The 19,603-nt window shown below is 34.2% G+C and overlaps 1 protein-coding gene across 1 annotated transcript in view; it reads right to left on the reverse strand.

Moving 5' to 3' along the window:
* TBC1D22A (TBC1 domain family member 22A) overlaps window positions 1-19,603 on the reverse strand; it is a 140,632-nt gene that overhangs the window by 97,433 nt on the left and 23,596 nt on the right. Inside the window, exons 6-8 of the mRNA XM_058022344.1 lie at window positions 18,510-18,638; window positions 17,305-17,367; window positions 11,811-11,925 (exon numbers count right to left, since the gene is read on the reverse strand). Of these exons, the coding sequence (XP_057878327.1) occupies window positions 11,811-11,925; window positions 17,305-17,367; window positions 18,510-18,638 (307 nt within the window). The remainder of the gene's footprint in view (window positions 1-11,810; window positions 11,926-17,304; window positions 17,368-18,509; window positions 18,639-19,603) is intronic.

The raw sequence follows: 19,603 nt of genomic DNA on the forward strand, positions 1-19,603 counted from the left end.
ATTGCTGAATGCATTCCTTAACTACCTTAATCTGCTGTGAGTTACACTTTCCTAATGAAACTGCTACATATGCTTCTGAAGCAAAAAAGCCACAAGGCTTGCTCTTTTCATAAATTTCAAACATATTCTTACTGATTGTACAGGTATTTATTGTCAAGATAAAGAAATAATCAAACCTCTAGGAAAAAAAAAAAACCTGCTCTGTCTGTTCAAAAATAATAGTATGATCTCTAATTTTGTTCAACAATGTTATTGCAAGAAAGGTAGTTCTTCTTAAATTTCAGTCATACCACAGTAAATTTCTGTCATAATTAATTAAAGATGGAACACAAAATGAATTCACAAATGTTTTTGATGAGAACACAATTGATAAGCCAATTTTTTTTAAGTACTGGGATTTGTCAAAGTGAATGTCCCATAAAAGTACAAAGTATTTTCTGCTTCTATGAAATAATGCAATGAAAGCCTAAAGAAGAAAAACTGTTTTGCAAGAATTTTTTCTCCCTTTTTTTCATTATTGTGCTCAAGTACATAATTTTTCACTTCTTCTTTAAAAAACTTTTTCCACAGCTTAAAGTAAAAATTTAAAATATCATATTTCTCAAATAAGAAACCAGCAAAATATTCCCATGCTAATGAAAAACCCCAATGACTTCAATTACTATTATTAAAAAAGGTTTGCATTTAAATTACAAGCAAAGTCAACTCAAATTGAAGTTTCAGCACACAAACTTATCTGTATTGGTTTGACATCTATAAATTATTAACTAACCATGTATCCCATTGAAAACAAGAAAAAAAATTTGCTTACAGTTCTTTTTAAAGCACTGATCCACCAAATTTGAAAATCTTTTCTTAGATCTTCAGCTCCTACTGATCTGTGCAACAGGATTGGAATGTTACACTTCTGGCATTTATAATGCATGTTGTCATTGCTTAAGCATTGCTCTTTCTCTTTTAGCTTTTTTTCCCACAAGTTACTTCATAATAAACACACAAAGCTGTGATATTTGGATGTCAAGAGCCACTTTTAATGGCATAAAAGCCATTAATTTCCCAGTCTGTTGGAAAGCATTCTTGAGAAGTCTTAGATCTGGAAGTATAAGCACTTCTGTGCCGCTTCAGTAAAAAGAGATGATCACTAATTATAACTGTATGGAGACCATGGGGAGAGGAGAAATAGGAATGCAGAAGCCAAAACTAAAATATGCTGCTCCCTTTAGAATACATGTCTCTCCCATAGCTATATTTATTGTAATTAACTTCCTTCTTCGCAATTCTTCCATTTTTATACCTGAAGAAATTTTTTGGCTTCTCTTCAATTTTAGATTACTGCTTCTACCAGTATTCAAGATTTTTTTCTATGTATTCCCATGACCCAACATTTCCAGTCTGTAGTTTCAAACAGAACACCCTTCACTAATGTCTCATTACTTTCTCATAGTATGAGTCTATTAGTTTAATTGACTTCAAAAATGAGACAATATAAACCACAAAATGTATTTCAAACCTGAAAAATGCACTGTTTTTACATTAGTATTCAAATTATAAAATAATTTCATTTTTAAAATACTGAGAGTGTGCATTAAGCACCACAAAATAGCACATCTTTAGACAGATATATCTGAAAATTTAGAATTACACATATAGATGCAAAACAAACTTTAAAAGCAGGTCATTTGAACTCACATCATCCTATGCAGTAAAAGAGGACTTTCACTGACAGATTTGATTTAATATATACATGGGGAGCTAAAAATCTTTTTTCTCAAGTTCTTTTTAGTATACATCAGAGAAGAAAAAAAAGCAAACTTGAATGAGACAAAAAGTGATTTAAAAGACAAATTTGAGTTAGCTGAAAATATCAAACACTTCAAATCAATAGTTAGTCTAGACCTGACTTATTTATTCTGATTACTTACAGCAGAAGTTTGAGTAGTCCCTTTTGACCTAAGAATTTTTTTTTATTAATTCAGATTTCTTCTATACATCTCTTGTAGCAAAGACTGAAATGAACACCTCTTATTTTGCCCATAAAACAGGATTTGGAAAGTTTCCTCACATGAAATATCTAAGCAAAAAATCCACACAATCTCCTGCTATGAGGTGGTGTTTTATAGGTTCCATCAGAACTCTTTCAGATTTTTTGCCTCTTTGATAGACTTCTAGACACTGATATGATTGAAGAAAATTTTATTAGTAACTTTCAAGTTCCTACTTAGCTTTTCCTCTGAAGTGTAAAAACTATGAAAGTCATCTCAAAGATGGGCTTTACAAAGGCTTGAACTCCCCAGTTACTTTTCAAAAAAGTATTCCCTTTAAATCACAGCTTTACCACAAAAAATAAATGGAGGGTGGGCCATACACTGCAGTATGCTGATCAGTATTCCCAAGACACACTTTGCTATGACATGGAAGCACGCAATAAATATTTAAAACAAACAAACAAATTAAAATAAAGGCTAACCCAAAACACTGAATTCCACCTGCAGATGCCTCCACTCACAGGAATGGGGAGAGCAGTACAACAAATAACAAGAAGCTATACGTTTAAGGAACTATAATCCAATCATTTTTGCTTTAACATTAATAAGAAAACTTTGTAATGTTAAGAAGAGTAGGAAGATGATTGTAATCTCACACCTACAGATGTAGTCAAAAACATTTTTATGAAATGGCAATTGCCAATTTTTCCATTCCCAAGTTATGCCACCAAAGATTAAAAATTTTCATTTAATTCCCTACTTCACAGGACAGCCAGTCATATACATTTTTAAGAAAAGAATATTTAATTTAAACTGTGGTACACTGAAGCTATTAGTACCAGCCATCAAAAATCATTAGGTCTGAAAAATCCTCTGTCCAACACTGATTTTAATCTTTGAGAAAGTAAGGGTTTGCTGCTCTTTAAGCTGTGCTCCACAGCCAACCTTTCTTAATCAATTTAGAAACATTTTTTAAAGCTTGTAAGTCATAACACAAATCAAAAATGCACCAACTGTTGCTACACTTTCAATGAAAATAGGATAATTAGGTATGAGTCTCTTTTGAAACATTTATTTATGTAGGGTAAAGTGACAGGTTTCAGACTTGGAGCAGAGCAACTTCATATGCAGATGCTATTCTGAAAAAAAGTTATATAGATTATCCTTTTTTGAAGATCACTTAAAAAAATTTAAAAATTTGGAAGACTAATAGACCTTAAAATTTCAGGTGTTAAGGGAGGTTGGGGTTTTTTTTCTTCCTTGTTTTAAACAGACACTCATAAAAGACTATGAGCAATTAATATCATTACTCAAAATACTGATTTTCCCTCACATAGAAAGCTAAAAATAACAGGCAATTAAGCAGTTGGATATACTTGAGATAATCCTAATGTCTCTTTTTCACTTCTGACAGCTATTATTAACAACAGCCAGAGAATTCTAACTTTAATTAGGCTTACTCCACTGCAAATAGATAGAAGCCTTTTTTAAAATTACCCACAAAAACAATTTTAGTTGAATTACATTAATTTTTTCCTGAAAGACAGTGAAGTTCAGGTACATCCTACTTTGTCAACTAATATATCCTGATGATTTAAGTATACAGGACTACTACTACTCTAATCTGTAATCAAACTGAAGAAGATATTTTATCACAGCCCATACTTTATTCAAGCTAGAATATGTGCCACTTCATAAGAACAAGAATTTTCATTTTACAGTTTGTTTGGTTAACTGAAGAAATTTTCAAGGAATTAATTTTGTTTCAGTGGAGGTAATGAAGATTTACTACAATGGAGTTACTTCCTCCATTGCATCAATATGATATGACTTTAAACACTTTGATTACTAAGAACTACAAATGTACTTAAAAAAAAAAAAAGGCAAAATTATAGAAAATGTGACAAAAAGTCTACATATGAAAAGCAAAGGAAGGGGATAAAGCCCAAGTCTACTGGGTGGAACAACGCATCCAACATTTCAGATGAACTATTCTAATTAGCTCAGAAATCTAACAGTATATTAGAGAAAATAACTGATTTTGTAAAACTGCACTGTCTATAGTAAATCAAGGTCATTCAAGACAGTACTAGGAAGCAAAATAATAGAAAAGCATGTTGCCATATCCCATATCTGTCTATGATCCCTGCTAAGCAAAAAGTAAGTGTAATTCACAAATCCTTATGATGAGCATGTGTTACTAGACAGCTAAAGCAGTCTCAGTGCTACCTGGCACTAAACAGACCTTTGCTTCTCCCTTCTTCCCTGATCTGCTCTTATCCCCCACATCAGCACTCATATTCTTCTCTCATTCTCAAGATGAGTGCAGAAAGTTAAATAACTCAGTTTATCATGGGTGTAGTTTCCAGCCAGTTTAACTGTGCCCAAGGAAAGCCAATGTGGACCAAAAAGAGAAGGCAGGAATGTACAGTTTGGGTTGGAAAAGAAAAAGCAAAGGCACTTATTTTGACAGCAGAAAGCCCTGCTTCAGCTGTGCCATGTAAGTACACAGCAAGCAAACCCTTTTCTAACCAACTAAAACTAATCTGGAAATACTCAAATATGTGACTCCAGTGTGAAGTTTAAGGAACAATGAGAAATGAAGCTACAACAGGCAGGGTACACTGATCTCTTGAAAGAACAAAAGGGAGCTGGAAGATTCTACAGCACATAAGAACCCATCCACACTGTCCCAAGCCCTCACAGGGAATCAAATACATTAATGAGTAAAACATATGCAGCAATATACTACTACCCAACTACACTACACAGTTACTTGTAGATCTACATTCAGCTGCTCATTGTTGACACCTTCTCTCAAGGTTACTATGTTCTAAAATATGCCAAAATTAAGTTGGTGTAATTAGTCAAAATTCCACTAACTAAAGAAGTAAATCACCTCATTGTATCAAAGCCAATAGAGAGCACTTAGGCCAACAGATCCACTCATACAGTTGATACTAAATGCCACCACAAACTTCCAGTAGGTTAAGTAACCAGAGAAAAACAGCAGGGAATAAACTCTACCACTTGCAAGTCACACACAAACTGTGTATCTGAGTAAAGCTTAACTATGTTCATTAGGACTTGTATACTATTGTAACTATATTGAAACATATTCCTTAAATTTAATTGTTTTATAACTCTAAGCCAGAACAAAATGCCCACTACAGAATGAATCCACTGCAGCTAAAAAAGTAATATTACAAGAAGTCATGCTAAACGATAAAGATTAGTTTTTCCAGGTAAATAACTAAAATAAAGATTCAAACACAAAAGGATCAAAAGATAAATAGGAATTTATCATTTACTGGTTCCTATCAATCAATTCTCACCATGATACAAGTTCTGCCAACATATTTGCCCTTCTTCATGCTCCCTTATTACCTAACCCCTCACAAACTAAGCATGAGATGTTCTCTTAATAGTGTCCCTGTTTTCCTTAGTTCTGTTTGGAAAGCCTCCAAACACCTTGCTTTATGAACCAGCCCTAGACAGAACAGTTTATCATGGCAAGCACTGCTAGCTGGCAAACAATGCAAAGAATTCAGTCCTAGTTATTTTCACATGGATTCTCCTACTTGTTTAAAGTGAATAAAAGGATGTAAAATAGTAAGGTTTCTTTACCCAATTAGGCCTGAAAAACAACATTATATATTAATAAAGACAATTGCTCAGAGATTGTGAATAATTCATTTGTGCTTAAGTGAGACATACATAAAAACAAATTAACAATTTAAAAGTATAATCTGTCCAAGTGCTTCAAAAGCATGTTTTTTAAAGCACTAAAATTCAGGTCTATATTTTTATAGTCTTTGTTTCCAGGTAATTCACCTGAAGGAACTTAGAATTTTTTTCAAAAACTACAACTCAAAAAAATTTAAATTAATGGAAAAAATTTCTAACTGCTTTCCCACTGCAGTCAAAATCAGTCCTGCTTCACAGCACAGAAGTAACCAAGTCCTGTGTGTGTGGGCTCAAGAAAGGTTTGTGCTTACTTCTGAACCTTTCCCATGGTGCAAACCAGGAGTCATCAATTTGTAAAACCAAACTCAAGTACTGCCTACCTTACTCATTACAGGTCTCTCTCTCTCTTCAGCTACCCTGCAGCAAGTGCAAAATACTTTCACTGACAACAGATTGGCCGAGCAGTAGGGGGCGAGCGGGGCAACATATTCCTAGAAATTGGAAAGGTGAACAGTGGATATCTCAAAGCCAGCTAAGACAATGCTGAACAACTTCTATACCATGTTACAGCTATAAATATGTATGTACACACATACATGTAATCCAGGTGTACATATACTAAGTGTTCAATAATATATGAAAGCAAAGAGTGCAGCAAAGAAAACTGATGGAAAGGAAAAAGATTCGGGTCACTGAGTGGCTTGTGTGTATTGCAGCTTTTTCAGAGGAATGCTTCTGATGTTTTCTGGACTTACATAGAAGATGTAATTGGCATTTCAGTACTTTCAAGTCTTGAATTCAACAGTTCTATGTAAAACTTCTTCATTGTTTGCTCACCAAAATCCCACAGATAACAATACACCATTTAATTACCAAAGAATGTTCCATGGAATATTGCTCATGTTTAGGATAACTTGAGTAAACTTTCCTGATGTCATTAGTATTACTATAAAATTATGGAAAGATTAAGAAAGAGCACTGAAACGTACTTTTGTATATGGAAACTACATTACTAGCAATTTGTATTAAGGAGAAAAAAAATCAATGTGATTAAATGGAACTTGTGCTATGGAATTTTCATTTGACAGAAAAGTGATTTTAATTATTTTGAATAGTTTTTCATAAAATTTTACAAGGGTTTAAAAAAACCCTTATTTTCTTAATACTTTCACAACTTGCAGGAAAACATTAAAATATAAATTATACTTCATGTCCATGCTCTTATGCAAATTCATTTTGTGTTTCATAAATCATTTCAGGAAATGTGTAAATAAAAACATTTTAACACAATATTGTGCAAAACCTTTTATTTATTTAAGCAAAGAAAAGCCTGAAAACAGTAGAAGTTTATTACAAAGTTTAATGACAAAATTAAAAGAGAAGTTGAAGAGCCTACTACAATTGCAAGTAAAACCTTTGCAACTCTCTCAAACTGAAGAAATCTCTTATATTCCTGAACCTCAGTCCTGGGAAGTCTTCCAGAATTTCTCTCCTGATAAATCAGAAGATGGAGAAACTTGAAGGCCCTGGGAGAAGAAGCATCCAGTTAATCCAGTTATAACTCCTTATTCTAATTTATAAAAACAATTTGTCATCCTTCATTTTCAGTCAGTCTCTTCTAAATAACTACCAATATGTTACATCTTTTCTGCCTTCTTTCCTCAAAACTTCAATGTACAAGTCCTATTCATAATTCTGCAAGGACTGAATAATAAAGGTCTAAATATTTAGACAGCAGGATAAATTATCTCAAATTAATTTATACACTGTAGCAATCAAGGCTTCAGCTTGGTCTTGTAAAGCAAACAATGCATGTTTAACAAAATTTTACCTTATAACCCTGTAAGTATGAAGAAAAGCAGTTCCCTAAATTCACTGGGTTAATATCCTCTGCTCTCTGGCTTGCTTTCTCATCATTCAGAAATTCAGTTTTATGTACATTCCAAACAGATCTATTCATTCTGCAAAAATTACAACTCTCCTGAAAAAAAAAATTCTGCTTAACTAACAAATTTACATATTTTATAAACAAACACTGAGGAGTTACCTCAGATGCAGCCATGATAAAATGCTCCAAAACTGTACTCCAATTATACAATGAAAATACCCATTTTTGATACATTATTCAAACTTTGGGGGGAAAAAACCCTAAATTAATAGTTTTAAATACAATTATTCACTGTTGAAAAGGGCAAACCGAAGACAAAAGTGAAACTGCATACCAGTTATAAGAGTAGGAAGACTTCCTGTAACATATGAGAGGGAATGGAAAAAGCAGTAAACAAGGGAGTTATAGACAGATGAAGGCATTTTCAGGATCAAAGAACATTTCTTCACTCAAAGGAAAAGTAGTCTGGGAATAAATTCTATCCCATTTCTAGGATTTGGGCCTAGATTAATTATCCCATAAAGTCATAGCAGTATCAATTCAAAAAACACTAGGTAACAGAAGTTTCATTTAATGCCATCTACAAAAGGATTTAAGATGACAAGAAAAAATACTTACCAAGGGTAAGATCTCTCTTCTTGAAGTTTTCAGTTCATGAGTTCTTGTAAGCATCATCAACTTGTCTTGAGCTCCTCTATTTCAAGAAGATTGCAGACAATATCTCAATCGCCATTCCAGTCTTCAGCAGCCTCATTTTTCTTGTCATTCTTTATTTGGCATAAAATGACCAAGTGCTACAATAGTGTTCACTTCCTGCCTTGACTTCCTACTGACTGCTAATTTTCCCTTGAGCCAGTACTCCTAGGCATCTTAAAATTATTTCATACAGCTATTCCACTCAGCAACAATCTGACATACATCCTTATCATGGTGGTACTTCTCTGAAACTTTCATCTCTCTGGATGGTGAATAAATCCAGGTCCTCTTTGGGGTTTTAGATACACACACAAGCCCAGAGAACAATGATGGACTGCAATGTCAGATAAAGTGAAGTGTAGGTGAGCCAGAGACCACAAGTAATTGCACAGCACAACTTAACACTAGGAAACAATGTAGCTCTACAGGAACCCAGGGCAAGAGGAAGGTGTACAAAGAGCACATCTGTGGCAAATTGGAATAAATAGCACTTGCAATCCAGTGCAAAATCTCCTTGTCCACATTAAGTCTACAAACAGTGAGCAGTCACATGGTATATCTTATCTCATTAACAAAAACCCCTCTGGTGCATCTGCAGGGATGAGATTCATTTTGACACAAACTAATATGCTATAAACACAGAGGGCTTTCAGGAAAACTGCCCTGACAGTAATTAGCATTTGTTCTGACAGCACATATTACAACACTACTATGTCATGCAGGAGGTTAGAAGTAAGCCCAGAATACTTTTCTTGCAACTCCACTGTTTGTATTTCTAAAGAGGCTGTTATAGTAAGACAAAATAAGATTAAATACCTTCAGCATTTTTCATGAGGATGAAAATATTTTTTTAAATGTCCAGAATAACACACACACGGCCATCTGGTATAAGAAACCTAAGGTTTAAAATCATCCCCCTCCTAATTTTGACCAGAAAATCAAACCTGAAACTACTGTATTCCAGTAGGGGCCAGTATCTACCCCATCTGAAATTTTCTTTAATTATGGTTTTCCCTCTCCTGGCTTCATTTGACAATTACGTTTCATCTTGCTGAAAATGTTACAGCATTATAGTTTTATTGCAAACTGGAAACTAATGAGACATCACCAGATTACACCTTCATCATACTGGTGGAAAGTTTGAAAGAATGTCCTGAACATTTAGCACACCCAATTCCTATATTCAATAACTCAATATAATCTGGATGTGTGAATCCATGTGCTAAAACTAGGTACCTCAATCTGTACTATACCATCAAAACATCTATGACTTCAGCACTTGTATACACACCCAAAAATCTACTTTATGGCGTTTGGATTTCAATGAGAAGTAAATTAGCATTTTCACCTGTGTCATTTTCATCTTCAGAAGTTCCTTAACAACACTTTTCCAGTTTGCTGATGTCTTTAGCAAAGCAAAAAGACTCCCATCACTAGGATAGCTATGTCACACACTCATTATGCAAGATTAAGGATTAATTAAGGGCTCTCTCAGTTGTCCTAAAGCTCAAATAAACGTCATGGCTTTCCTCCCACCAAAATATCTGACAAAACTGCAAATGTTTTGTCAATTACCAGGATGTACCATCAGATGACCTACTCAGCACAGATTTATTATTAATGGCATTCTCAATCATAATAATTTATTATTAATATTCAATAATTCTTTAGGACTTTTTTAACTACAGAAAGAAAATAAAAGTATTCTTACTTTCAACTGTATAAATTAGGATCCAAGTGACTTAGAATTGCAGCAAAAAAGTTTCAGTTAAATTAAGAAAATACAAAAATCCATAGTGAAAAGATTGCAATAAATAAAGCTGCTTAATGTACAAACCAATATTAGAAAGTTTCAAATCAAAAAGCTATTTAAAGAAAAATCTTTGAGAGTTTTTGTATGACTCTGGGGAAATAACTGCTGTTAGCACTTAGCCATGACCACCATTATACTGAAAGAAAAACAAACCTTGATTTTGCTTTTTTTCTTATGATATAGATACTAGTTTTTAAATGAGCTTTCAGAATACAGTTTTCTGAGCTTCATACATTTCCCCCAACTATCTTTTAAGGTTGAACATTTTCACATTTTGTCTTTCTTCACCAAACACTCACAGGAACAGCTATGCTCTCCAATATGACAATCCTGACAAAGTGGCAAATACATTAACAATCATGAGTCTCCAAATGTAGGTTGGTGGTAAAGACAAACTTATTTACCATATTAATTAAATGGCCTATTTAACATGGAATATCAATTCTCTAATCACATCTCATTTGAACTTCTTATTTCAATTAGCAACCCTAAAGTCTGTTAGAGACCCTACTGTTCTAGGATCATTAAGAACATTTTCATGATCTGTCAAATGAGAGAGTAAAAGGCAGAAACTGCAAATACTCTCAGGAGTAGGCCTCTACCCTGCTTAGGAGATGATTAGGGAGAAAGCAGCAGTAGTTCTCATTAGTTGCTTAGCAATGAAACATCCTCCTATGAAACAAGAAATGAACAAAGCAACAGAGGTGTTGCCATGCAAATGAGTAAATGGATAGTCTATCATCCACTCAAGGATAAACTGTCCTTCATTAAAACTAATCAATCTGGATTAATACACCTATGGATAGCTGGCACAGGCAAGGTAGGAAGAATCCACTGCAGGTAGCCCCACTGAAGTAGCCAGACAATACATTGCTCAAGTTTACATATACCACACTTAAATTCTCACTGTATGTGTGTATGATAAACACAAGTACAAGGAAAACAATTTCAATTCAAAGCAGATTAACATTATCATTTTTACTGTTAAACCTTACCTTTTATACCATAGTTATACCCAAGTTACTAATGACTTATTGTTAGTAGTCCATCATTCTCATAATGCTTATAACAACTTAAACATAAACCTGTAAATTAAAGATTTAACTCATGTCTAAGTTGTTTATTTTTTCAAAAGTATATTCACACATAAAGCAAAAGTCTCAGCACAAATGGAGTTGTTGACACTACCATTGTTACCAATGCTGTAAGTCTCAGAAGAGCAGAGTTCTTAACCAGAGAAATTTGATTACTGTCGTCTTACTTTTCAGACCTTAATTCCAGGATGCCATTATTTCAGTCACAGATGCAGTTTAATAGGTTCCCTTGATTTCAATTTCCCCACAACTGATTTTAAAATATCCATGTTTCATGTGTTACTTTTTTTGCTTTAGTGTGTTTTTTTTTCCTGCAGGGTAGGCGTTTTTTGTTTTGTTGCTGTTGTACGGTTCACATATAGAATATAAAGTTTTCAAAAAAAGCATGATTGAGAAGAGAAAATAAAACAGTGAAGACTTCTTGAGCAGAAATCAAGATGGCTCCTGAACATCACTGACTACTCTCAAAATCTGGTTGCTTCTCAGTATATATTTAAAGCAATACAGATTTATAATTACAAACATTTATGATAAAATTCATGTATCAAATTATGCTTTGATTAGCTCATCCAAACCGTTAGATTAAAACAAAAATGATGCTTCAAAACCGATACTAATTCGTAATTCAGTATTAAGACAAATCTTACCTATGTATTCACAAACGAAGACTACAAAAAAAGGAGTAACAAGGTCATTTATGCCCTGAACATATCCACTGGCTGGATGACGTATTGCCCAGATAAACAAAATTCTTTCAAAGATCTGAAAAAGAGTTAAAGAAGCCAGCAATTTAATTTAACAAGTGATAAGCACATTTTAAACATAACACTTGTAAATTATCATAACATCACAGAATTACAGAATATCCTGAGTTGAAAAGGACCCATCATGACCACCAAGTCCAACTCCTGGCCCTGTACAGGACACCCCAGGAATCACCCCATGTGCCTGAGAGCACTGGCAAATACTTTTTGAACTCTGTCAGGCTGGTGCTGTGACCATTTCCCTGGGGAGCCTGCTCCAGGGTTCAACCACTCTTGGAGTGAAAAGCCTGTTCCTGATATCCAACCTAAACCTCCCCAACTCAGCTTTGTGCCATTTCTTTGAGTCTTGTCACTGGTCCTGGGAGTGAAGAGATTGGTACCTGCCCATCTGCCTCCCCTCATGAGGATGTTGAAAATATCCTTGCAGATAAACTTTGTATCATGGAGTTAAGTAGCATAAAAAAATAAAAACCATGCATACAAAAGCATAAATGAACACTGGTATTCATAACCAACTCCCAATGCTATGTAAGTTTCTCAGTTCTTCAAAAGGAAGCATTTTCAAGGTATTAGCACATGTTAAAACCAGCCTAGTGTATAATTCAGTTAGAGTAGTTAATACAAAGTGGCTCTTATTCACTGGAGCTTTTCCAGTAATACAAAATTCCTCTTTTCTCAAGGGAAAGAAATATGAAATTATCTTCCCATAATTTTTCATCTCTTTGAAAAAAGTATTCTACTAAATATTCTATTTATCCGTAAGTAACAGAAAGAAGGACTTGATATAGTTTAGATTTTTTTAACAACATGCCCATGAAAAGAGATTCCATGAAAGTTAAGCTTGCCTAATACTCCAGTGTGAAGTTCTACATTCCAGGCATCTGCATACTAGTCAATAAAAAACCTGAAACAATCAGGAAATGTTTCTACAGGCAACTGCCTGCTGTATCACAGAACTTCACCCTGTCAACTCCATAAACTGAAGCTTAGGTATCTGTAACAGAAGTTTAGGATCTGCAAAAGCTCATGAGGCCAAATTATATCTCAGTGTGAGAAGAGAAGAGAGGACAGAAATCAGAGAACTTTTTTCTGACTCCATTTAGGTCTGTAACAGGCTGTATCTTGGCTCAGTTATTTGCTTCTGAAGATATTATGTGCCTTTGAAAGACTGCAAATAAGCAGCAGAGTGAAAGCTGCTACATGCTTTGTCCTAACTACAGCCATGCAATCAGGGATACATAATCTTCTGCAACAAAAGAATATTTGCTCATTCATGAGAGCACAAACTATACTGCTCTTCAGATCTGGCCTCAATAATAAAAGGAGGAGACATTTTGGAAGGAACCAAAGGATTCTGTGGTTTGCCTCATCTCCAGAAGTCAATGAACGCTCAGGCTTCAAGAAAGCCAGTGAAGGACCTGCCCTGAAAGGATGTAATACGTGGAAGTAGTTTATTTGTGAAGTCAGGATTATTCATATTCAATCTCACTTTAAGGTTTTTTTTAGATTAATAAGCTGACTGTTTTAATTCAATTTTAAATAAAGACTCATTATTTAGTTTAAAAATCCTCTTGGAGTTGTTTTTAAGTAAGGAAAGGTCTTAGCATAAAGGACTCACATCCTGGTGCTTGAAATTCCCATCACAGGCTTCCACATAAGTTACCTGAAGCTGAAAAATATTTGCATCTTTTGCTTTGAAAACAAGTCTCAATATCAACATCTATCCTTCTCCTACAGGCTTTCTTTCAGGAGTCAACTGTTCTCCAGGTTTTGTGTTTCCCTGGCTGACAATTCACAGAACAGGGGAGACAGTCAACAACAGTAAATACAAAGTTTTGGTGGGCACTGAAAAACAAATCTTAAGACAGCTCACATCTGATCCATTACAACCCCAATTGAGAGTCAGTTTTTGTGCAGTGTGATTTTAGAGATAAGGCAAAAAGGGAAGTATTCATTAGCAAATCCTCTATAGAAGCCTCTTGTTTCCATTAGCCAAGATGCTCTTTCCTTTAGCTACAAATTCTTGGTACTAGTTCTGTCACCACATGCATTTTAACAACAGCTGCATATTAAACCAAAAAAAACCCAAACACCAACCTCTGCCCCTTAGGCAAAAGCCAGTGGTGTTTCACTGTCTGTCAATAACTGTATAAAGATTTTACACTCAGTCATTTACAACATGCTTTTACATTTCATGTAATCATACCCTGATGAAATTAAAGCTGTTTATGTAATATTTTTAGTATTACTGGAAAGCTGCCAATCTAGCAAAGTTAGTTAGCTCACAGCTACTCTGCTGCCTCTGTCCATTGCCACTTCTACTTTCAGCAACAGTAGTTTCTCAGTATTATGAGAGTTATCATTCTGTGTTTCACTTCTGAAAAAGGACATGTTTAACATACTGCAAATTCAAACAACTTTCTAAATGAGCTGACTAGAGAAACCTATTAAAGTAGCAACTGCAGAATGCAGAACAGGGTTATGCACTAGGCTAAATAAAAAACTCATGGTGTGATGGGGCTACAAAATATGCACAGTCAACAACCAACCAAACTCAGTAAGAACAATCCATCAAAATACCCACTGCAGAAACTATAAACATGGTGTTTTTTCATGAAGGCATGTCTGAAGTCAAACAATTCACAAATTTGTACCACCAACCTTTCACTTCCTCAGAACCTGACAAGATGCAGTTTGCACTGCAAATTCAGAAGCCTATGCATTTTAAAATGTTTTTAAAATCCAGGTATGAGGGGGTGGTATTTGCCTTTGTTTGGGGTGGGGGGGGGGGCAGGGGAGGTGTTATATTTTTGAACAGGAAGCACCATTTTGTGAAGGCACATCAGCTTTAATATCCCTAAATACTTCCAATCAGAAATGCTGAAATACACACTGAATAGCATTTTCAGTTTCCTATCCATTTTCATAAAGTTTCATTTACTGTTTTGAATCAATAAAAATGAACACTGAAAACCTGAACAGCAGGCTGGTTTAAGTTTCTATACAACACTCATGACTGTATTCAAATAGGACTCATTAAAAAGGTCACTTTCCCAAAAGGATCCCTTCTTAATTTCCAAACCAGCAACAAAAACTGGAATTATTTTTCTACTATGAGACACTACATCTCATGAGATGTCATTACCAATCTATTATTCTCTTTTGAATTTGATTCTCATTCATAATTACAGCAAGAATTATATTCATATACATAAAGAAAAGAATCCATCAGCTTAAATGAAGGTTTGAATTACTTGTGGGTTTTCCCAGCTCAGAGGAACTTTAAAACCTCCAAAGCCTTAATTCAAAAGCTTTTGAAAATTTGCTTTTTGTTTTCTAAGTAGAGGAGGGAAAGGAAAAAAAAAAAAAGAGAGGGAGGACAAAATTTAAACTATTTTAAATTGTGCAGTTTTCTTGAAACTATTATGTATAATATGCAAGCATAGATGGGAAGTACACAGCCATGTGCTTTCCATTTCAACAAAATACAGTTAAAGTAAGAAAAGATAATAAATTAGACCAGTCTATTAGCTACTTATTATTTAGCTGTAACAAAATTGATTAGTCTTTAAAATAACTTGAGTGCACTATATGAAAGATCACCTCCCACTCTTTAATTCTCCTTTTCCAGGAACACTACTAAGTCATTTTTAGTCCTTTAAATCCTTGCTCCAACACTGCCTTCTCCTCACCCAGGACCCATTCAACTCTCATAAAAAAGGAACACTTTAAACTGATTTTAAAAGAAACACATAATAACTAGTTATTTCAGCACATCAGATTCAAAATATCTTTTTCTAAACTGCAACATTTTATTACAGAAACCAAACTCTGAGATCAGATAAGAAATTAAAACAGCCTTATTAACTCTAATTAAAAGCTCTTTGGCAAAAGAGACTGATAGCACCAAGAAGAACAAAAATCTTGGAATAGCAGCATTTGAAAATTTAAGTCAGGAGATTGTGAGGTTTATAGATGTGCTGAGTTTCTGAAGCTTTAAAAAGGTGGGAGTAACTGTTGCTCACCAGAGACCAACATCATCTTCTCTCTCTCTAGTAAAATCAGCTCTGGGAACAACACATCCTTTCTGCAAGAGCCCTTGGGAGGAAGAAAGGATCCCTGTGGGGCCTGAGGGATTTCATGGTGCTATGGTAGGTCTCCAGAAACTCAGGAAGCAAGAGAAAGAAACACTGGAGAAATTGGGTGGTATGACCCTTTTTTACAATGGCATTAAGTAAGTAGAGTTTGGTTAAGATCACAGAGAGAGTAAAAGACAGATGCAAGCCCATTCTCTCAGTAGCCCTGATCTAATTAATTTATTTAATAATTTCTTGCCAGTATTGCTTTGTTACTGTCCCTTGATTGTATTTATACTACTCCTTGATCCATCCTTAGAACAGCCCAGGTAAAACACACTGTGCAGAAAGCAGGGGGACAGCCCTATATTTATAGGCTTTTCTTTTGAAACACTGTACTAGGCTATTTCTTCAAACCAATTTTCCAAAGTGTGGAAGAGCACTGCCATTAAACAAATAATTGTTTAAACAATGGAAAACCAAATGAAAGCTAGTTCTGCATTTAAGTTCTCATAATGAACAACCAGATTATGTTCTATTTGGATCTGTAATTGTATGAACAGAAGCTTCATGGCAATACATTTGAAGGTCTAACTAGAAACATTAGAAAAGACAGTAAGTTGGAGAGTTAAATTAAATAATTGAAAAAGGTTAATCCACACCATCAATGCTATTTATGATCTATATACCTCAAAATGAAAAGTCCCTATGAGATTCAATTCCCCAACAATATAGGCCAATTTGATTAATACATTTACCATTAATCACATTATTATATATTTACATTAATTTTATAGTTATAATATTAGTAAAACAATTTAAATTGTGTACTCAACATACAAAACTTACAAGGATGCAAAATCAGATAAGGCACTCAAACCAGCCCTGCTACAAATTCAAAAAGGAGAACTTCCCAAGTGGAACACTCTAAGAACTTCAGACCTTAAATGATTTTGACAAATACATGGAACCAAAGGACTGTGCTCTGGATTACTTAAGAAACACAGTATTAACAAAATACATAAAAAGGAAAAAAAGGGGGAAAAACCCTCAAGGGCACAAGACCACAATAAAAACTGACAGATTCAATACAGGAAATTAATGAGCTGCCTTTGCTTTTATTACTCATACTTGCACTGCTATTCTTAACCTCTACTTATACGTCCTTTTTTTTTTTTACGTCTTTAAGCATGTTCTGAAGTCAAAATAGCAAGTGTAATGAAATCAATTAATAATCAAACTGTGATATCAGATTCATTAAAAAAATGCTTCCTCTAAAAAAAAGAAAATATCATTCTTACCTCTGTTACTTTGGGCTGAAGTCTTAAAACTTCAGGACTCATGCGTGGTATATCTATGTGGATCTAATTAGACAAAGAAGAATACTGTAAAAGGAACCAACAGCACACTTTCTAAGCAACATGATACTTAAAACAATTCCATTGGTTTACACTATTAGTTGTAATTCCATTGTTTCATTACATTTGGGATAACATGGATTTTTACTGTATTTCAAAATGTACAGCCAAATCTTTACATTAATCTTTCAATGAAGCAAAATTTAAAAACACATATATTTGTATTCACATTCTAGGATCCTTACATCACATTTTAATTATTTGCAAATTATTATCACATTGGCAATACTCATGACCTTAGGGTAATTATGAGTAAAAAAATATTACTACTTCTCCGAAGTCATATTCAACTGCCACTATTATAGAATCATTAATAATGGAAAAGGCCTGTAATATCATCAAGTCCAAATGTCCAAAGGTGAAAGAAGGGTTTAGACCTCTTTAACATACTTGACAATCAAGAAGAGAGCACAAAAATACCAGTATTCCTAAAGTTTTTTTCCAAACTTCACAAAGGACTTTTATGCAACAAAGCGCTCAAGTAATGATTTTTTCTTCTACTCACAAGACTTGTATTAGTGATGCTACATACTTCTTGTTAGTAAAGATTAGTCTTGAAGCTGAAAGAAACATCGTAGCTTCTTCTGTCCCAAGGAAGGCTAAAGTATCATTGCTCAGTGTTACAAAATACTCATTTCAATAAAAAACTTGAAGAAAAGTTATCTGCTTATCTGGGTGATTGTGAAAGTTTGACACCCTATGTTTATTTATGTTGCACATCATATCCAGTCTCAACTTCTTATGCAGAAGTTTGGAGCCAGTAAGAAACAGTCACCATTGTACCTTCCCTGTCCATCTTCACTTATTTGAAAGAGGGTTTGAGCAGGAGATCAAAGATTTGAAAATGCAACTATTTTTAAACAGAAAACCATGGCAACACTAATGCTAACATTAAAAGAAATCCACTATTTTGAATTTCAGATGAAAACTACTTCATATTTTTCTTTTAAAATTTAGGAAAACTATTAGAGGGCTGTCTATCTGATAAGATTAAAGAAACAGAGAAAAACAACACCAAAGTTCAAAAAGAATCTAAGTCCTTTAGAAGATGTTCTGTAGATAAAGGTAAATTCAATCAGGTGTTCTACCTGTCTGTAGGTATCTTGGTGGTTTTCATCATTTCTGGAATCATAGTATTGTTCAACAAATGCAAAATACTCTTTGCGTTTTCTTTGTAAAGTGCTTTCTCTTCGGTCCACGTTTGCAGGAAGATAGCCCTGAGAAAACAGTGAAATTATAAAGACATTATTCTTTGCCTTACAAAAAGCACTGCTGGCATTTGATTACATGTGATAAGAGTTCTAACAAACTGATGCAGTGCCAAGTACTCCCACACAAATCTAAATAATCCTTTACTAAACTATTTTTTCTAATCCCTCCAACTCCTATAAAGTTCAAATACAAACATCTCATAAAAACAGCTGCTTTTTTTTTTTTTTTTTTTCCTGCAAAATGCAATTTCTCATCAAAAATACTAAAATGGTATTGATTTTGGAGGAGAAAAGCTTAAATAAATAAGTTTAGGTAACTTTATTAACATGAAAGTTCCTTAACTTCTATGTGGCCAGTACTGGAGCAATTTTATTAAATTTTTAAACACTGTGTATTAACTCAATTGCCTTTAAGTAGGCATTATATACATTAGCAAGGGAGGCCTAGATTCAATATTAGGAAAAACTTCTTCATGGAAAGGATTATCAAGCACTGGAACAGGCTGCCCAAGGAAGTGGCTGAGTCCCCATCCCTGGAGGCAGTAAAAGACACACAGATTGGCCCTAGGGACATGCTTTAGTGGTGGACTTGGCAGGGCTGAGCTTATGGTTGGACTACACAGCCTTACAGGTCCTTCCCAACCTATACAATTCTATTACACTATATTAAAAGTATTAAAAATGTTATTCCTGTACACTTTAATTACTTCATTTATAATGACAGGAGAATAAGTATACAAGCCATATTACATTTCAAATACCTTAAGAGGTACTTTCTTTGGCAAAATGAATTTCTTTAAGATATACAGACTTGTGTTTGACTCCAAGTACTTTAAACCTCACCAGCTTCACTTTTTCCTAAAGACTTTGTCTGACATTTAATATCCTATCCCAGTGTTTTGTGTTAAATATTGAATTTATTCAATAATTTTACTGAATAAAATTTATTTCTTCTCAACAGTAGTGTTCCC

The sequence above is a fragment of the Melospiza georgiana genome, chromosome 4, assembly GCF_028018845.1.
Source record: "Melospiza georgiana isolate bMelGeo1 chromosome 4, bMelGeo1.pri, whole genome shotgun sequence".
In the NCBI taxonomy this organism is placed as follows: Eukaryota; Metazoa; Chordata; class Aves; order Passeriformes; family Passerellidae; genus Melospiza; species Melospiza georgiana.